The 18669-nt window shown below is 44.8% G+C and overlaps 1 protein-coding gene across 1 annotated transcript; it reads right to left on the bottom strand.

Annotated features, from left to right (window-relative positions):
- Positions 1 to 1433: 1433 nt before the first annotated feature.
- Positions 1434 to 11439, bottom strand: FUT11 (fucosyltransferase 11). The gene is made up of 3 exons (XM_063307630.1): positions 10632 to 11439; positions 3068 to 3693; positions 1434 to 1859 (listed from the first exon to the last, which is right to left on the bottom strand). Exons 1-3 carry the CDS (start codon positions 11358 to 11360, stop codon positions 1712 to 1714), a joined length of 1503 nt encoding a protein of 500 aa, XP_063163700.1. The 5' UTR covers positions 11361 to 11439; the 3' UTR covers positions 1434 to 1711.
- Between the last annotated feature and the right edge of the window lie 7230 nt (positions 11440 to 18669).

Genomic DNA, 18669 nt, shown 5'->3' with positions numbered 1-18669 from the left:
CTAACAGTCAGGAACCACGCTGAGACAAGGAATAGGTCTCTAGTGTTTTATTACTGCTACATTAGATGGAAAATCCTAACAAACTGAAGAAGCGTTGGAAAAACCCAGACAGATAAACCCCAAAGTTAAGGCGGGTCTGATCTGTGTCTCTTTGAATGGCTGCTTAACTCCTCAGTACTACGCATGCGTTTTCCCCCCTGGATAGGGGCCCCCTCCTGCTCACCATCAGTACTCATGACAGCACCTGTATCACCAGGGCTACCGTCAGGTGTGTTGGAATTATCAGGGGTCAACTCAGCATTGTATCATAAGCAGAATGGGGGTCTCTCTAGCAAACACATCTTTATTGTGCCTGTGGGATGTCACATGGGTCATCTGATTTCCACTTCCTCCTCCTCCTTGGGCTTGGGGATTAACAATCTCCATTACCCTTCTGGGGCATATGCAAGCAGGAGGTGCTGCAGGAATGCAGCTCTCCCCCTACCATCTCGCTTGCACGCAGACTTTCTATTCCACATAGAAATGTGTCTACAAAGAACCAATGATGATTAAGTAGTTTCTACTATGAACCTACTTGTATCCAGATCTATTGAATCTCTAAGCTATCTCTATTTTCTTCATCTAACTACAGTGTGAAGACTGAATTTATTTCTGAACATAATTAAGCTTACTGTGCAAGTTCCTTTTTTTGTTCACGCTTCTACTCTGCAAGATTGCTGTTTGCTGCTTGGAGTTTTTTATTAACCTTTAAAAACATCTCAGTTCAGGTGTTATGAGCTAAAATCAGTGAAAAATACTACAGCTGTATCCGAATTAAGCAACAACAGATTATAGCAGCTTCATTGTTTCAGCCCATTTCCAAATCACTCTAGGCTTTTTTTTACTTTTCATTGCCTCTCCTTCCTCATCCTCTTTTGTTAAACCTCTTTTTTTCCTTTCGACCCACTCTTTCGACCCACTGTTACAGCCCTTTAAGTAAATAAGCCCAGTGAAATGAAGCATATTGGTTACCTGAATACCACATGAACTGTTGTAATATTAGGTTCGTAGTACTTCAAGTTAAAAGGGAAAAAAGCTTGTTATCTACATGATCATGAGGTAGGTTTCTCTGAGAAAAAAATTGAAATTTCTAATCTTAAGTAATTGGGCTCAGAATGAAGATCATATTTAAATACATTGGTAGAAAATATTAACAGATTTATTTGATTTATATCCCACCTTTCCTCCAAGAGCCCAAAACAGCTTACAGGGGATCTGCCTTCATTTTTATCCCAACAGCAGCCCTGCGAGGTAGTTTGGGCTGAGAGACAGGACCAGTCCAAAGTCAGCAAATGAGTTTCCATAATTAAGGGTGGACTTAATCCTAATTCTCCCTGGCCCTAGATCAGCACTGTAACCACTATACCGCATTGGCTGTATTGAATTACTTTCAATTCTCAGTACATATGAAGGGACTTTTATTTACAGAATTAAAAAGGCTATACAATGAATTGTGGAAATAGTCACTTTTTAAAAAATATATTTTATAAAAAATAACTGATTAGGTTTAATTCTAATCAATTAAAGTATTTCAGCAAAACTGTTACTGTCTAATTCCTGAAAGGTACGTGTAGTATCTGCCTGCATTCAGCTGTCACGTAAGGCAAGCTTGGTTCTGGTAAGAGTGCATATCCTGCCCATTGTTCATATAACTTGAGAGAATCCTTATTGGTCAGTTATGCTGAGTTCTTTTCATGAAGATTTTGTGCATATAATCCCAAAATCTCCCTGGATGAGATTCATTGTGATGAATCATAGCTGTGAGAGCTTCCCCTTGATCAAGACTCTGCCAGTAATCTTGAAGCCACATTTCTTTCCAGCTGAAAAATACAGAACAAAAGGAATATTCTTTAACCCTTTTTTGTCACAGAGGATGAGTATATGGTCAGAGTAAAGCATATTTTGCAACTAAATGAGAAGATAAAAATGAAGTAGGATGTTACTCACTTGACAGGATTTTGGGCAACACTGTGGTATTAATCTGGGGCTCCATGAAATATTTCCTTCTAAAGCTAGACCATATATTTGCTGCAGAAATTAATAGCTTTGTTGAAAGGAAAATCTTCTGGAAACAACTTTAAACATGGTAATATATGATATTATATGGTAATATATTTGGGCCAAGTAACCTAGAAATGATGATCAATAAGCTATTATAGGCATGATCCTAACTATATTTGTGTACTGTAAAGATCAGTAAGACTAAATATAATTATACAAAACTGAGCCAGCGTTTGTCCGTAGACCCTTCCGTGGTCATGTGGCCGGCATGACTACACAGAACGCTGTTACCTGCCCGCCGAAGCGGTACCTATTAATCTACTCACATTGGCATGTTTTCGAACTGCTAGGTTGGCAGGAGCTGGGACTAGCAACGGGAGCTTACCCCGTCACACGGATTCGAATCGCTGACCTTCTGATTAGCAAGCTCAGCAGCTCAGCGGTTTAACCCGCAGTGCCACCGCTATGACCCAACTTACTAATAGCAAAATTACATTTCTCTGGCTGATGGTCTGAAGCTTCTTCCTAATGTTCATGCACAACACTTTTTGCATCCAGCAACCTCTGCAAGCTCCAAAATGGAAGAAAGCAGCAGTTTCTGTATTTGGCTACCTACCTAAATAAAACACATTCAGAATAAACAGGGATCTTACACTTCAAAAAATGTGGATGAATTTCTAGTGTAATTTTTAAAAAAATATATTCTTAGCCACTAAACTGCTTAGTAGCATTATACTAGTTCTCTAGACATCTGAAGGTTACTTGGATCCCAGAACAGTTGTATTTTAATTTTCATTTATATCTAGTTATTCACAATGCAGTCATAGACGGTATTAAGAATGGCTTTAGAGTACAGCGTATTCAATAATACAATCAGATCAAGTCTTTCCAGTCCACAGTTTCACATATATGCTGCAATTTTGTCATCAGCTACATGAAAATGCATTCTATAGTTTAATAACTCATGAGATAAAATATAGTCATAACACTGAATTAACTTTGTATCCTTAATAATAAATGCAAGTACCTGTCTCCATCAGGAATGTCTTCAATATTGCCATAGCTGGGTGCTGGTGAAGGACATCCCATGTGAGCGGTCTGGGCTATATGAACTTCCAGAGCTAGCAATTTCCCATGAGTTTTTTTGTGGTCCCTCTCAGCATTAAGTCTTGCATTTTCTCTGTCACAGACAAAGCACTCAAATCCATTCAGATAATTAGGGAGAGTCATGTCATTCACTCCCCATTCACGCTTCCTCATGTTCTCGAGCAAGAACTGGTTTGTAATGCCACCTGGACTCTTGTACTTTAGATATTTCAAGTATTCATCTGAATTCCTGTCCAAAAAATCAATATATTCTGCAAGTTCTTTAGGGCTTCCAAAGTCATCAATGAGAATAATGGAATGATCATTGGGCATCCAGTCTCGTACAGATGGTGAACCTCGATATACAGGGATTGCCCCCACATGCATTGGCCTCCAAAGTTTCTCTGTCATATAATCATGGCATATGGCATTCTCCATAGCCAGGTGAAACTTGTATTTTGAAATAAAATTCATGAATTCAGAGTCCTCTGTAGTGGCTGTGGAAGTGTCCATCAGTCTCATATTGGGAAGCTTTCGGTTGTTCAGGCAGCTACCATAAGAATCCACCTAGAAGCGTAATGATAACTTTTTGTTAATTTTTTTTCCCCATCTCCTCCTCCTAACCCCCAATGCTTCTAAGAAAAAGCTCTTGGATTGCTTCTTTGCTATAGAAGGAGCAACTATGAAATTTTAAATGTTCTGTTTTTGTTTCTCACTTTTCACTAATACTCTGCCAACTAACCTGTTATATGCCCGTAATCTAAGGAAAATAATAACATCTAGATAAATTAATCGCTTCCTCAGATGAATTCTCTCCTAGATATCTAAAATATACTTGACACTCAAAGTTCAAAATATAATAATGGCAAACAGGAACAAAAGTGCACACATCATCAAAGAATGTACTTGTAAAGATTGCCTATTCTAAAACACCATCAGACTCATGAGCAGGATCACAAAGATATCTGATTTATTAAAGAATAGTATGCAGGATCACAAAGAAAGCTGAGAATGAAAAAAGCGCGCCAAATGCAAACTAAAAACCCTCGGTATGAATGAGATCCCTCTCCCTGTAGAATCTTCCCAAGCTCACAATCCCAGGTGCTCCTAACGGCTTCTGATGGTCCGCGGGAAAAGTCCTTGAGCAGAGCACATAACCCAAACACATTCCATTGAAATGAACATAGATACAGAGCTTGGCACAAGGTTTCACAGCAGCTCCCTCCCAAACAGAAATGCACATCAGCACCATGTCATGTGAAACGTTACGATGTACAGTGTACATTGAAACAGTGAACATGACATACTGCCCCCCAAAAGAAAGAAAACACTAAGCAGCAGGCTTTAAAGGGTAAGCTAAGTGGAAATGGTTAACTAAATCAGGAACATTAACGTGGCGAGCAGGCACCCATTCAGGATGAGAAAAGTGTTTCCAGCGGATCAGATACTGGAGGGTGCCTCGAAGCTTGCGAGAATCAACGACCTCCTTGATCTCAAAGTGCTGTTGGCCGTCAATCATGATCGGAGCAGGAGGATGAGGTTGGGGATGCCAGCAGGAAGAGTGGTGGACAGGCTTGAGCAGGCTGCAATGGAAAACAGGGTGCAAGCGTTTCAAATTGTGAGGCAGGTCCAACTTAACAGTAACTGGATTGATAAGACCAACAATAGGGAAAGGACCAATGAACTTGGGAGCAAGCTTCTTCGAGGGCTGTGGGGACTTGATGAATTTGGTAGATAAATATACTTGATCCCCAATTTTGAAACCGTGTTGCAAAGAACGATGTTTATCGGCTTGAAATTTGTAAGCAGCCTGGGCATCAGCCAAAGCCTGTTGAATCACCGACCAGGAATCAGCAGCAAGTCCACCCAATTGTCCTGATGGTAGTTAATGTATGCTCTAAGGAATTGTTCAAGGGCGGAGTTCAAAATCTCAGTAGATCCGTCAGTCTCAGGATGGGATGACATGGGCAGCGCCTGTTTGGTGCCAATCAATTTTAAAAATGATTTCCAAAACTGGGAAGTGAACTGTGTCCCGCGGTCGCTGACCAAACAGGAGGGGCTACCGTGGAGACGGTAGATGTGGATAAGAAATAGGCAGGCCAATTGCGGGGCCGACGGGATGGACGCACTTGGAATGAAATGGGCTTGTTTGGAGAAAAAATCTTTTACAACCCAAATGAGAGTTTTCTTCTGACTGGGAGGTAGGTCCACAATAAAATCCATAGAAATCTCATCCCAGAGACAGGATGGGCTGGCCACTGGCTGTAGAAGCCCCTGTGGTTTTCCTCCTTTTCGCTTTGACATGGCACAAACAGGACAGGAAGCAACATAGTCTTTTACATCACGCCTTAAGGTTGGCCACCAAAATTGACGGCAAACCAAATGCAAGGGTTTGACAAAACCAAAGTGTCCAGCAAGTTTATCATCATGGGAACGCTGCAAAACATCAGCTCTTAAAGTTTCAGGCACATAAAGGCGGTGTTCCACCCACCCCAGACTGTTTTCAAAAGAAACATTGTCTCTGTTAGCTAGCAACCAAGTGTCAGATTTCAGTTCCTGGAGAAAGTCCTTCTGTAACTGACAAGGAACTTGCACTTTCTGCTTCCCAGACTGAGCTGGGGGTGGGGATGCCTGCGCACGGGTCTGGCTCTGAGTGACAGCAACTAAGTCCAGTTGTGGTTCAGTGAGAACAGTCCCAACCACATCTGCTACTTGGTCAAGGTCCTGAGGTAAACGTGACAAAGCATCGGCCAGAAAGTTTTTCTTTCCCGGAATAAATTTTAACTGGAAGTTAAAGCAACTGAAAAATTGAGCCCAGCGAATTTGTTTAGGACTGAGACGCCAGGGGGTGCGGAGGGCTTCCAAATTCCTGTGATCGGTCCAAACCTTGAAAGGGCATTTAGCGCCTTCCAGGAGGTGACGCCAGGCTTCCAAAGCAGCTTTTACAGCAAAAGCCTCCTTTTCCCAAACATGCCACCGGCGTTCAGTTTCAGAAAATTTTCTGGACAAATAAGTGCAGGGTTTTAAGTGATTTTCAGAATCTCTTTGTGACAATATAGCCCCAACTGAGGAGTCAGAAGCATCAACTTGGACCACAAAGGGGCGTTCAGGATCACGGTGCTGTAGAATAGGCTCAGCAGTAAAGATGGCATTCAGGCATCCAATTCAGCACTGCCCCAGGGTTTTTTACTTTGCGTGTCTCATCCAAGCCCTTGGTACTGAGTAAATCAGTGAGGGGCAAAGCAATCTCAGCGAACCCCTGGGTAAATTGGCAATAGTAATTACTGAACCCGAGGAAACTGCAATTGTCTCCGGGTGCGGGGACGTTCCCAACTTAAAATCGCCTGAATTTTTCCAGGGTCCATTTCAATGCCCTTGTCAGACACCCTATAGCCTAGATAGTCACGTTGGGTCTTGTGAAACTCACATTTGGAAAGCTTGGGATAAAGCTTGGCATCTCTAAGCTTGCTTAACACCTGTTTGAGGAGGCGTTCGTGTTCCTCCTCGGTTTCAGTGTAAATGAGAACACCGTCTAAAAAAACCAGGACTCCTTTAAACAAATGATCATGTAATACTTCATTAATCAATTGCATGAAGACTCCGGGCACCCCTGCCAACCCAAAAGGGAGGACTTTGTACTGAAATGAACCCAGTGGACAATTAAAAGCAGTTTTCCACTCGTCTCCAGCTCGTATGTGGATGCGAAAATAGGCTTCACGAAGGTCGAGCTTGGAGAAAATCTTGCCCTTTGACAAATGGGCTAACATGTCTTTCATTAGCGGTAGAGGGTATTTGTTGCAGATCGAGACGGAATTTAACCCTCGATAGTCCGTACAGAGTCTAAGCGTGCCATCTTTCTTTTCCCGGAATAGCGCAGGGGCCCCAACCAGGGAATTTGCAGGTTCAATAAACCCCCTTGACAGATTTTTGTTGATAAAGTCCCGTAATGCCCCAAGCTCCTCCTGAGTCATTGGATAAATTTTCGGCTTGGGCAATTGAGCGTTGGGAACCAACTCTATTGCACAGTCAGTTTTCCGATGGGGGGGTAGCTGATCTGCTTCCATTTCCCCAAAGATGTCTGCCAAGCCTTGGTATTGATTGGGCAAGCCTTCTAAACGTGCCAAACTAGGGCACGGCGTGGCAATTGCAGCCCCTCCCACCCCCGCGCTTGAAGCTGTCTCCGCAGTAGGGGCTTGGTAAAACCCATCCTTAAAAGTCAGAGTTCTGTGTTCCCAATTTATATGTGGGCTTCGATAGGTCAACCAGGGAATCCCCAGAATTACCAAGGGGTTGCCAACAGGTGCCACTACAAATTTTAAAGTCTCACGGTGGCTGCCAATTTGCACTGCGACAGCTCCAGTGAAATGGGTTGCTGGGGCCCCCCTGCTGTTGAACCATCCAACTGTGTGAAGATCAAAGGCTGCTGGAGGGGGAAGCTAGGCAGGTCCAAAGCAGCAACCAGATCAGGGTGAATCAGACACCTGGAACACCCAGAGTCAACTAAAGCCCAGACCTCTGTAGTCTTTGTGCGGGAGCCCAATTTCACTTTTACTGCTAAAGTGGGACAGTCAGCACTCACCATAGCATCCTCGCGCCCATCCTCCCTCACCTGCCCGCAGGCACTCTTCATGGCAGGTGGCTGGTGTTTCCCACCGGCTCCTTAGAGTCATCTTCAGCCTCTCCCGAGAAGTAGAACATTTCCTCAGCGTCGGCTGCCCCCTTGGCTGCTGTCATCCGCCGCGAGGGGGGCGGCGATTTGGCCGGCAGCTTGCCTGCTCGATCTCCAGCCTTGGCTTTTGGGCAATCCACTGCTCAATGCCCTTCCTTTCTGCATCATAGACACTGACCCCTTGCATAGCGCCGATCTCTCTCCTCTTCCCAGGCTCTATAGCCTGGCCGGGCAGCAGTTGCGCCACTTCGGGGTCCCCTCATGGTGGCCGGTTGTTTTTCAGGTTGTTTGGTTTGCATGAAGGTATGCTGGGCGCTCAGCCTTGCCGGCCAGACAGATCCAGTTGTACAATGTCTCTGGGTCGTCTCTACACAACGCCCACCGCAGGACGTCCCGGTTGAGTCCCTCTTTAAACCGTTCTATTAAGGTTGACTGAGACCAGTCGGGGATTTTCCCAGCTAAAGCCTTAAACCCCAGGGCGTAATCAGCTACAGACAGTTGGCCCTGGGTAAGATCCTTCAGTGCCTTTTTAGCTCTTGCCTTGGCTAGAGGATCCTCAAAATGCAGCTTTAACGCCCACATGAAGTCCTCAAAATACTCAAGCTCAGGGGAGTCAGCCTCACTTAATTGAACATACCAGTCAGCTGCTCGTCCCTTCAACTTGGTGGCAATGGCAGTTATTTTAGCCTCCTCGGAAGGGAAGTATGGTCCAAATTGCCTCATGTAACTTTTAGCATTAGTGAGAAAGAAAGATAACTTGGTTGGATCTCCATCAAACTTCACAGGAAAGTCTTTTGCCCCCACTCCTGTTGGAGCTGAATCAGCAGCTGCTTGAGTGGTTGGGCCCCAGGTTACAGTAGTTCTCCCTCCTTGGGGTGGGGACGCTAGTGGTCGAACTCTGCAGGGTGGAGATTCATCCCGGCGCCGTCTCTGGCCCCGCTCTGCTGGTGGTCCGGGTGAGGGGATGGAGGATGATTGTGTGGAGCTGGAATCTCCTTCGCGCCTTGGCTGCCCCCCCCATGATAGAGACAGGTTTCTTAACATGTACTCCATCGATTCTATTTTGGCCTCCACCACTCTTAGCCTTTCAGGGGTTTGAGACTCCTCCCTCCCTCGCGTGTTAGGCTGTCTCCCTGTTGATACCATGGTAGATTCTACGTTTGGGGTCAGCGGGAACCGATATTTCCAGGATGCCTGGGACGTCCCTGGCTGGGGTTCTCCCATTTCATTCCAGGTGATCAACTCTGCGGGCGATTCGCTGGGTGCTGGTTGCTCTGGTTCTCTTCCATCGTCGGATTCCTCCACCTCAGAGCTGGAACTCGAATCCTGCCGGAAACCTGAAGGTTCTGGGGTGAGGCTCAGTTCTCCGCTCTTGACCATCGACTCGGGCATCAAGCCAGTCGGTTCCTCAAGTCCCCCGGTCATGAGCTTGGACTCGGCCATCGTTAACTCTTTTCCCTCACAAGAAACTAAGCTTGATAGGAGCTAACGGTACAACTTTGGTGATTCTCAGCTTTATGTAAAGATTGCCTATTCTAAAACACCATCAGACTCATGAGCAGGATCACAAAGAAAGCTGAGAATGAAAAAAGCGCGCCAAATACAAACTAAAAACCCTCGGTACGAATGAGATCCCTCCCCCTGTAGAATCTTCCCAAGCTCACAATCCCAGGTGCTCCTAACGGCTTCTGATGGTCCGCGGGAAAAGTCCTTGAGCAGAGCACATAACCCAAACACATTCCAATGAAATGAACATAGATACAGAGCTTGGCACAAGGTTTCACAGCAGCTCCCTCCCAAATAGAAATGCACATCAGCACCATGGTATGTGAAACGTTACGATGTACAGTGCACATTGAAACAGTGAACATGACAGTACTAAACTGATTACTACAACTCTGTTCTTAATACCCAAGGCCACCAGCTTAACCTCAACAAGTAAATAGCTTCTTTAAGCAGCAACTCACCAGAACTTTTCTCAACCAAGGCATATCTATTTATCTATCTGATATATACACACACACCTCCCTCCCTCCCTGTTATTTGCAAGCTATTATGCCTTCAAGATGAGGAAAAGAGGTGAGTTCCTATTTTTTTTGCTACACTTAAAGATACAATATTTGACCACTCATGGACAACCTTTTTCACACCCAATTTTCACATGAAGTTAATTTCCAGATGATAAGACAGAAACAGGTTTCACACACATTGGAGGAAGCCTCAGGAAATCTGTTGGATGTCCTAATCTAAGCAGACCTACACATAGTTGCACTGTGACTTGCATGCAGCCTTGATAAGTTCTAAGACATAACTTTTATATTACAATACATGTAATATATAGGATTAAAGAGAGGATAAGCACTGAAATCAGCTGCCGAGCCCCAAAACTAGAGCTTATTGGTAAAAAAAGAGTGGGAAAATTATACAATCTTCGGTAGGACCTAGGAAATCCTAGGACTGTAGATTGAACACATGGACACATCCATGCAGTCACGGAGTTCAACTCAAAAAAGCCATTATAAGTTTGTAAAAGAAAGTCCATTCCTGCACTAGTCCGACCGTTGTGGGGCAACTGGTGACCAGGCGTCAAAAATGTGTTAGCTCCCCACTCAAACTCCATCCCCCACGCGCCTCCCCCACACCAGGCTAGTCCTCCTCGCGTCTTGTTAATCGAGCCACCAAAGCTTCCTCACCGTCGTCGCCACCTTCGCCGCTCTCCCTTCAGGGACTGGCCTCCCCCTCCTGAAAGGGCAGGGGCTCAAGCGCCCCGAGGCCCTGCCGAGCCCAGCGGCCGCGCTCATACGCGAGGCGCCACGCCGGGCCGGGGCCCTCCTACCTGAATGTGCTTCATGAGCTCCCGCACGTATCGGTCGCGGTCGGAGGGGACGTCGCAGTGCGACTGCAGGTAGAGCAGCGGGGCCAGCCCCTGCCTGCGCAGGCGGTCCTTCTCGGGCAGGCCGCGCGGCGGCGGGCGGCGCAGGTAGGCCAGGTCGGGCAGCCACTGGAGGCTGAGCGGGAAGTCGGACTCGCGGCGGAAGGTGGCGGTGTGGTTGAAAAGGCGGATACCGGCGCCGTGCGAGAGCAGGTAGTTGTTCATGGGCGACTCCTCGTGGAAGAGGGCCCAGGTCTGGTGGGGCAGCCGCGGCAGCGGGGCCTCGTAGGCCCGGAAGTCCGTGCCGTAGAAGAGGAGTGCCCGCGTCCGCCGGTGGGCGCGCACGCGGCGGTCCTTGGTGGCCAGGCAGGAGCCCCGCGCGCAGTCGATGCGCGCCGTCTCGCCGGGGAAGTGCGGAAAGAGGCCGCCGCTCCACCACAGCAGGATGGGCAGCTCCCGGTTGGCGCGCCGGTCGCGGTTCCCGGGCCCGCGGAAGGAGGGCGCGGCCGCCACCGCCGCCACCGCCAACCTGGCGTGCAGTTGCGCCGGCTGAAAGAAGCTGGCCGCAGTGGCGGCTCCCGACTCCTCCGAGGCCGCGCCCGGGCCCGCGGGGAGCTCCGCGATGGCCCCTCTTGCGTGCAACGCCGCCCAGCAGCAGCAGGCGGCGAACTGGGCCAGCCGGAGGAGAGCCATGGCCGCTTCGCCTCAGCGCGCTCCGGGTCGGCCGCCGTCTCCAGGGCGGGTCGTCGGCGGGGGGACATTTCCCCGCTCCGCCCCGGCGGTGAGAGAAGCGGCCGGGTGGCCTCCCGGGCCCGCTCCTTTTTTGGCTTAGAGGGAGGCACCTCCGTCCGGGCGTTCTCCCTCCAAACGCTGCCGAGCAAGCCAGCAACTCTGGGCTGGGCCCCTAAGAGGGACCCCGGGGAGCCCCCTTGTCACGCTGCCCTGGGGTAGCCTCGCCTGGCCTGGAGCTCGGCTGAGATCTTTTATTAAAGAGAAAAAAGGCAAAAAAATATTGACAGGTATAGAAAATCGCTGAGGTTTTTTTAAACCCAGCATTAAACGTTGACCGGTTAAACTTTGCTCAGCTTCTCCAGTATATCGACAGAGGGCCAGTTCGTTAGCAGAGAGCACACATAACATGAAATCCTGATTGGCATTGTCTTTCCTGCATAACAGAATACCTTATATTCGTATGTTGATAATGTCTGTAATTCAGTGTGGCATTAATATCTTTAAACACTGTCTCTCTTCCCAAAATCATTTTAACCAATGTAGGAATGTTAAACCCCATTGGGACCATAGCAAACTCATGTGTAAGTGCCCTCTCCATCAATTTGCACTTCCAGAATAATTATGTTGACAGCCAACCTTATGTAAAGATTTTGTGAGGTGTTCAATAAACATGAAGATGCCTTTGTGAATGTTCTCAACAACTATTTGTCGTTTTTTAAAAAATATTGTTTTATTGTTTTTATTTTGTTTAAAATTATTAGTTGCCCAGAGTAATGTATATGAGATGGGTGGCCATATGTTGTTTATTCCTTTAGTCGCTTCCGACTCTTCGTGACTTCATGGACCAGCCCACGCCAGAGCTTCCTGTCAGTCGCCAACACCCCCAGCTCCCCCAGGGACGAGTCTGTCACCTCTACAATATCATCCATCCACCTTGCCCTTGGTCGGCCCCTCTTCCTTTTGCCCTCCACTCTCCCTAGCATCAGCATCTTCTCCAGGGTGTCCTGTCTTCTCATTATGTGGCCAAAGTATTTAGTTTTGCCTTTAATATCGTTCCCTCAAGTGAGCAGTCTGGCTTTATTTCCTGGAGGATGGACTGGTTTAATCTTCTTGCAGTCCAAGGCACTCTCAGAATTTTCCTCCAACACCACAGTTCCAAAGCATCGATCTTCCTTCTCTCAGCTTTCCTTATGGTCCAGCTCTCACAGCCATATGTTACTACGGGGAACACCATTGCTTTAACTATGCGGACCTTTGTTGTCAGTGTGATGTCTCTGCTCTTAACTATTTTATCGAGATTGGTCATTGCTCTTCTCCCAAGGATTAAGCGTCTTCTGATTTCCTGACTGCAGTCAGCATCTGCAGTAAACTTTGCACCTAGAAATACAAAGTCTTTCACTGCTTCTACATTTTCTCCCTCTATTTGCCAGTTATCAATCAAGCTGGTTGCCATAATCTTGGTTTTTTTGAGGTTTGCTGCAAACCAGCTTTTGCACTTTCTTCTTTCACCATCATAAGGCTCCTCAGTTCTTCTTCGCTTTCAGCCATCAAAGTGGTATCATCTGCATATCTGAGATTGTTAATGTTTCTTCCAGCGATTTTAACTCCAGCCTTGGATTCCTCAAGCCCAGCTTGTCGCATGATGTGTTCTGCATACAAGTTGAATAGGTAGGGTGAGAGTATACAGCCCTGCCATACTCCTTTCCCAATCTTAAACCAGTCCGTTGTTCCGTGGTCTGTTCTTACTGTTGCTACTTGGTCGTTATACAGATTCTTCAGGAGGCAGACAAGATGACTTGGTATCCCCATACCACTAAGAACTTGCCACAATTTGTTATGGTCCACACAGTCAAAGGCTTTAGAATAGTCAATAAAACAGAAATAGATGTTTTTCTGAAACTCCCTGGCTTTTTCCATTATCCAGCGGATATTGGCAATTTGGTCTCTAGTTCCTCTGCCTTTTCTAAAGCCAGCTTGTACATCTGGCAATTCTCGCTCCATGAACTGCTGAAGTCTACCTTGAAGGATCTTGAGCATTACCTTACTGGCATGTGAAATGAGTGCCACTGTTCGATAGTTTGAACATTCTTTAGTGTTTCCCTTTTTTGGTATGGGGATATAAGTTGATTTTTTCCAGTCTGATGGCCATTCTTGTGTTTTCCAAATTTGCTGGCATATAGCATGCATTACCTTGACAGCATCATCTTGCAAGATTTTGAACAGTTCAGCTGGGATGCCGTCGTCTCCTGCTGCCTTGTTATTAGCAATGCTTCTTAAGGCCCACTCAACCTCACTCTTCAGGATGTCTGGCTCTAGCTCACTGACCACACCGTCAAAGCTATCCCCGATATTGTTATCCTTCCTATACAGGTCTTCTGTATATTCTTGCCACCTTTTCTTGATCTCTTCTTCTTCTGTTAGGTCCTTGCCATCTTTGTTTTTGATCATACCCATTTTGGCCTGGAATTTACCTCCGATGTTTCTAATTTTCTGGAAGAGGTCTCTTGTCCTTCCTATTCTATTGTCTTCTTCCACTTCCGCGCATTGCTTGTTTAAAAATAATTCCTTATCTCTTCTGGCTAACCTCTGGAATTTTGCATTTAATTGGGCATATCTTCCCCTATCACTGTTGCCTTTTGCTTTCCTTCTTTCTTGGGCTACTTCTAGTGTCTCAGCAGACAGCCATTTTGCCTTCTTGGTTTTCTCTTTCTTTGGGATGTATTTTGTTGCCGCCTCCTGAACAATGCTGCCAACTTCTGTCCAGAGTTCTTCCGGGACCCTATCTACTAAGTCCAGTCCCTTAAATCTATTCTTCACCTCCACTGCATATTCCTTAGGAATATTAGTGAGCTCATATCTAGCTGATCTGTGGGTCTTCCCTAATCTCTTTAGTCTGATCCTAAATTGTGCAAGAAGTAGTTCGTGATCTGAACTACAGTCAGCTCCAGGCCTTGTTTTTACCGACTGTACAGATGTCCGCCACCTTTTGCTGCAAAGGATGTAATCAATCTGATTTCGGTGTTGTCCATCTGGTGAAGTCCATGTATAAAGCCATCTCTTAGGTTGTTGGAGGGTGGCCATATAAATTTACTAAATAAAATAAAATATGAAAATTATTTATGGTAAACATTTGTCTTCTGTGTGTCTTGTAAGAAATGACTGTATTTGAATGCATTGATCCAATTTCCATCAATCCATCTTAATTTGTGTGCCACTATTTATAGTACCATACAAAACCTGTCTAAATGCAGTTTATGCAACTGTGGCTTGATGCTAGAATCATCTTATTTCTACATAATTATATCCTGAGTTTGTAAACAAATTTGGAATGGAACTTTAAAAACTCTTGAGAATGAGAGGGTGCTTTCATAAGCCCATTCTAGGTAACTTGCTTTAAAAATTACCAGTTTATAGTCATGCTTTAATCATAGTACTGTATTTCCTAAGATTTTCTTGTATTAAGCGATTATTAATTGCAGTTTCTTATACATCATCCCTACTGAAGCTTTGACAGGCTTATTTAAATGAAATCAATCAATTAAAAGTGTTTGGTGATTATTCCAATACAAAGGCTTATTTCAACAGCATTCCCAAAAATGTATCTCAAGGATCCTGAGGGCTACAAAATTCAAATATTTGCTGGATTCCTTAGAATAGGGTGGACATTGTTTGAGGAACCTGTGGTCAGTTCAGCCTCCTGGAAGGCTGTAGAAGGACTTTTGATGACATATGATCTCTCTGGGAGGGTGTGGCAAAATTGTTCAATCTGTTTTTTTGTTTCTGGTGAGTTTGAAGGAGAAGGAAAGGAGCAGGAAGCTTCCTAGAAGCAAACCATCCCCAACCTCTCCTTTGAAAAGTTGGAAAACTGACCAAAATTGCACTACCAAACTTCAGCTGTTTTACCTAATGTGATCTAAAATGGTGTGCGGCCCACATGCAGTTCATAGGGCCTGCCCATGTCTTCAACTTTTATTCCTGTCCAAATGTGGTTTCCTAAAAACTCAGCTTGTGGTTCTTGTACCTGGGAATCATCTGGGTTCTTTCTGTTGTTAATACATTTTTGGATAATCCAATTCCCCTCTTCCAGCTTCTGTATGTTTCCTTTTCAACCTTTTAAAATAATACATTTATGGGGTATAAAGCTTTTCTTATAAGATTTTGTACATTAAAATTCATATCTGAAGTGGGAAAGTGATTTTTCTGAAATATAAGGACATGAATTTATCTTAACATTCTGTGCCCAAAAGCAGCCAGCTAGTTGATTCTGAAGTTGAGCTGTGAGATATGAAGGTAGAAGACTTCTATTGTTCACCACCACTATCTATCATAAGCATGGTCTTTTGCTGTGATGAGAAGACTTTGGATGTCAGATTTAGTATTGACATGTTTTTAATCAATCTATATCATCTCATGTGAAAAGTCAGGCGCAACAGTGATAAAAATAAACAAACAATTGTCTTGGCCCTTTATTTCTTCATGAACACCTTGGCTACTTTGATTTGTCTTTTATTATATGCTCTTACCTGCAAATATTCTCTAGTTTTCAGTGGGTATTATTCTATGGATATTATTTATTGTATGTAACCCCTAGAAAAGTGTAGGAGGAAAGCCTTGTTAGTCTATGGTGGCAAAAAATCAGAAGTCTAGTAGTACCTTTTCTCACTAACACACTTTATTCAGAGGCATAAGCATTTATGAGCTACAACCCACTTCATCAGATGCACAGAGTGGCTAGATTGATGTAGGATTTAATTTGGGATGGGAGGGCAGGAGGAGCAGAAGACAGGTTGGTTACGCATAATCCTGTGCATGTATCAGCTAAGTACATGACATTTTATTCATTCAGGTCTGTATAGACTAATTAAAATACTGCCATTTGTTTTTAATGCATGTATTTTCCAACTACCAGTAAGGAAGCTAGCACTTTGCAGACCTGGATCTATCCTCTAGCCTGCTATTTGAAATCTGAATCCTCCTAAGAGGTTTGACAAGGAGCAATAGAATGTATCCAGCAACAGAACAGTGCGGTGGTGAAGGAGTTGGACTTGGACTGGAGGGATCTTAGTTGAAGTCTCCTCTTGACCAGGGCACCTGCAGGGAGACTCTGGGACAGCCACCCTCTCTCAGCTCCACTTTCTTTGTAATGGTTGTTTGGGGGAATAAAATTAATTGAAACACCTCCCCTGCTCATATCATTTGCTTCTCCTCAATATTTTAAATTGGTTGGGGACTTAACTTTGTGTACCCTCTAAGGTAGCCTGGCAGAGCTCCTCAGCTTCTACTTTGCTTCGGTCTTCTCTCTAAAGGGGGACTGTGGTCAAGTACACCTAAGCAGAGGAATTGAGAAAGGAGGGAATGGCAACCCAAGTAAAGAGATGCTTAGGGAGTATTTGGTCATTATGAAAGAGTTTAAGTCTCTAGGACCAAACCAACTGCATCTGAGAGTCTCAAAGTTTGCAGATAATATTCTGGAGCACCTTTTTGTGATACTTGAGAAATGGAAAATGGATGTAGTGGTAGAGGACTAGGGAAAGGCAAATATCCCTATCTTCAGAAATTTGGGCAGGGGCGAGGTCACAAGTAACTGCAGACAAATAAGGTTGATGTTGATACTGGAAAAAAATTCTCAAGTTATAAAACTGCATTGCTTGACAGAAGCCAGCATGGGCTTATCAAGAACAAGTCATGCCACACTAAAAGGTAAAGGTAAAGGTTTCCCTTGACATTAAGTCCAGTCATGTCCGACTCTAGGGGGCGGTGCTCATCTCTGTTTCAAAGCCGAAGAGCTGGCGTTTGTCCATAGGCACTTCTGTGGTCATGTGGCCAGCATGACTACACGGAACGCCGTTACCTGCCCACCGAAGCGGTACCTATTAATCCATTCACATTGGCATGTTTTCGAACTGCTAGGTTGGCAGGAGCTGGGACTAGCAACGGGAGCTCACCCCGTCACGCGGATTCGAACCGCCGACCTTCCGATCAGCCAGCTCAGCAGTTTAACTCGTAGTGCCACCGCGTCCCATGCCACACTAACCTGATGTTATTTTATAAAGTGCCTAGTTTAGTTGACAAAGTCTCCCCTGAAAGCCTAGTACAGAAAATACCAAAATGTGGGCTGAACTATTACCATTACGTGGCTATAGAGCTATCTGAACAGTTGGCCCCAATGTGTATGCCAATGGTTCAACATCAGGTTGGATGGAAGTATTAATTGGTGTACTGCAAGTTTTCCATTCTAGACTCTAATATTTAACATATTTATAAATTAATTGATAAGAGGAATTAAAAATATGCTTACCACATTTGTGAATAAGACATAAATAGGGGATAGCAAACAGGTTATAGGACATTAACAAGATTCAGGAAGATCCTGATAAGCTGGAACATCGGGCTAAACTAGCAAGATTAATTTCAACAGAGACAAACACAAAGTCCTACATTTGGGCAGGGAGAATCAAAGGTATGTGCGTAGGGAGGGGGAGTGATTCTTGTTGGCAGTACATATGAAAAGTATGTCTGTGTGCTGGTAGATCACAAGCTGAACATAAGCCAACACTTGATGCAGTTGCCAAAAAACCTCAACTGCACTCTTAGACTGCTTTTGTAATGGAACAGACTGCCTCAGGAGTGCTTCACTGGATGTCTTTAAACAGAAGTTAAATGGCAACCTGTCTGAGATGTTTTAGATTCATGCACTGGAGATGTTCTTCAAGATCCCTTTCAACCCTTACATTCTTTGATTCTAAATGGAAACTAAATTCTTAAAGGAACTTGTGATTTTAAGGAGATTCTGAGGATGCCTTAGTATATCTTTAGAACTTTCTGATGATGTTTGCTTTATTACTGGAATCTCAGCAACTGGCAGCACTTGGCTGTTCTCAAAAAGCTAGGAGGATCTGCTCTAGTTAGTTTGAAGACCAATTAGAAACCATTCCCCCCCCCAATTCTATCTGGTAACAGAGGTTGGAAAGCAGAGTAGAAAATGTGGGCAGAGATAATTGAAGAAACATGTTCAACATTGTAAGGAAAAGTCTTAACTGAACCAAAGAGGAAGGGCTTTCCCAGCCAGTAATTGAAGCAAAATGCCCTCTAGAAATCCAGGCAGAATTTTTTCAGACAAAGCGTTAGATCACAATGAAATCACACACAATTTATCCAGGCAGATGTTCTTTGTCCAATAGGAACAGGGGCATTGCCATTCAGATGCTATGGATTTGCTTTAAAAATGAGATCTAAAACAGCTCAAATATATTATCTCTCTGGGGCAAAT

This window comes from Candoia aspera, chromosome 6, assembly GCF_035149785.1.
Source record: "Candoia aspera isolate rCanAsp1 chromosome 6, rCanAsp1.hap2, whole genome shotgun sequence".
NCBI lineage: Eukaryota > Metazoa > Chordata > Lepidosauria > Squamata > Boidae > Candoia > Candoia aspera.
This window is presented reverse-complemented; position numbering and strand designations above follow the sequence as displayed.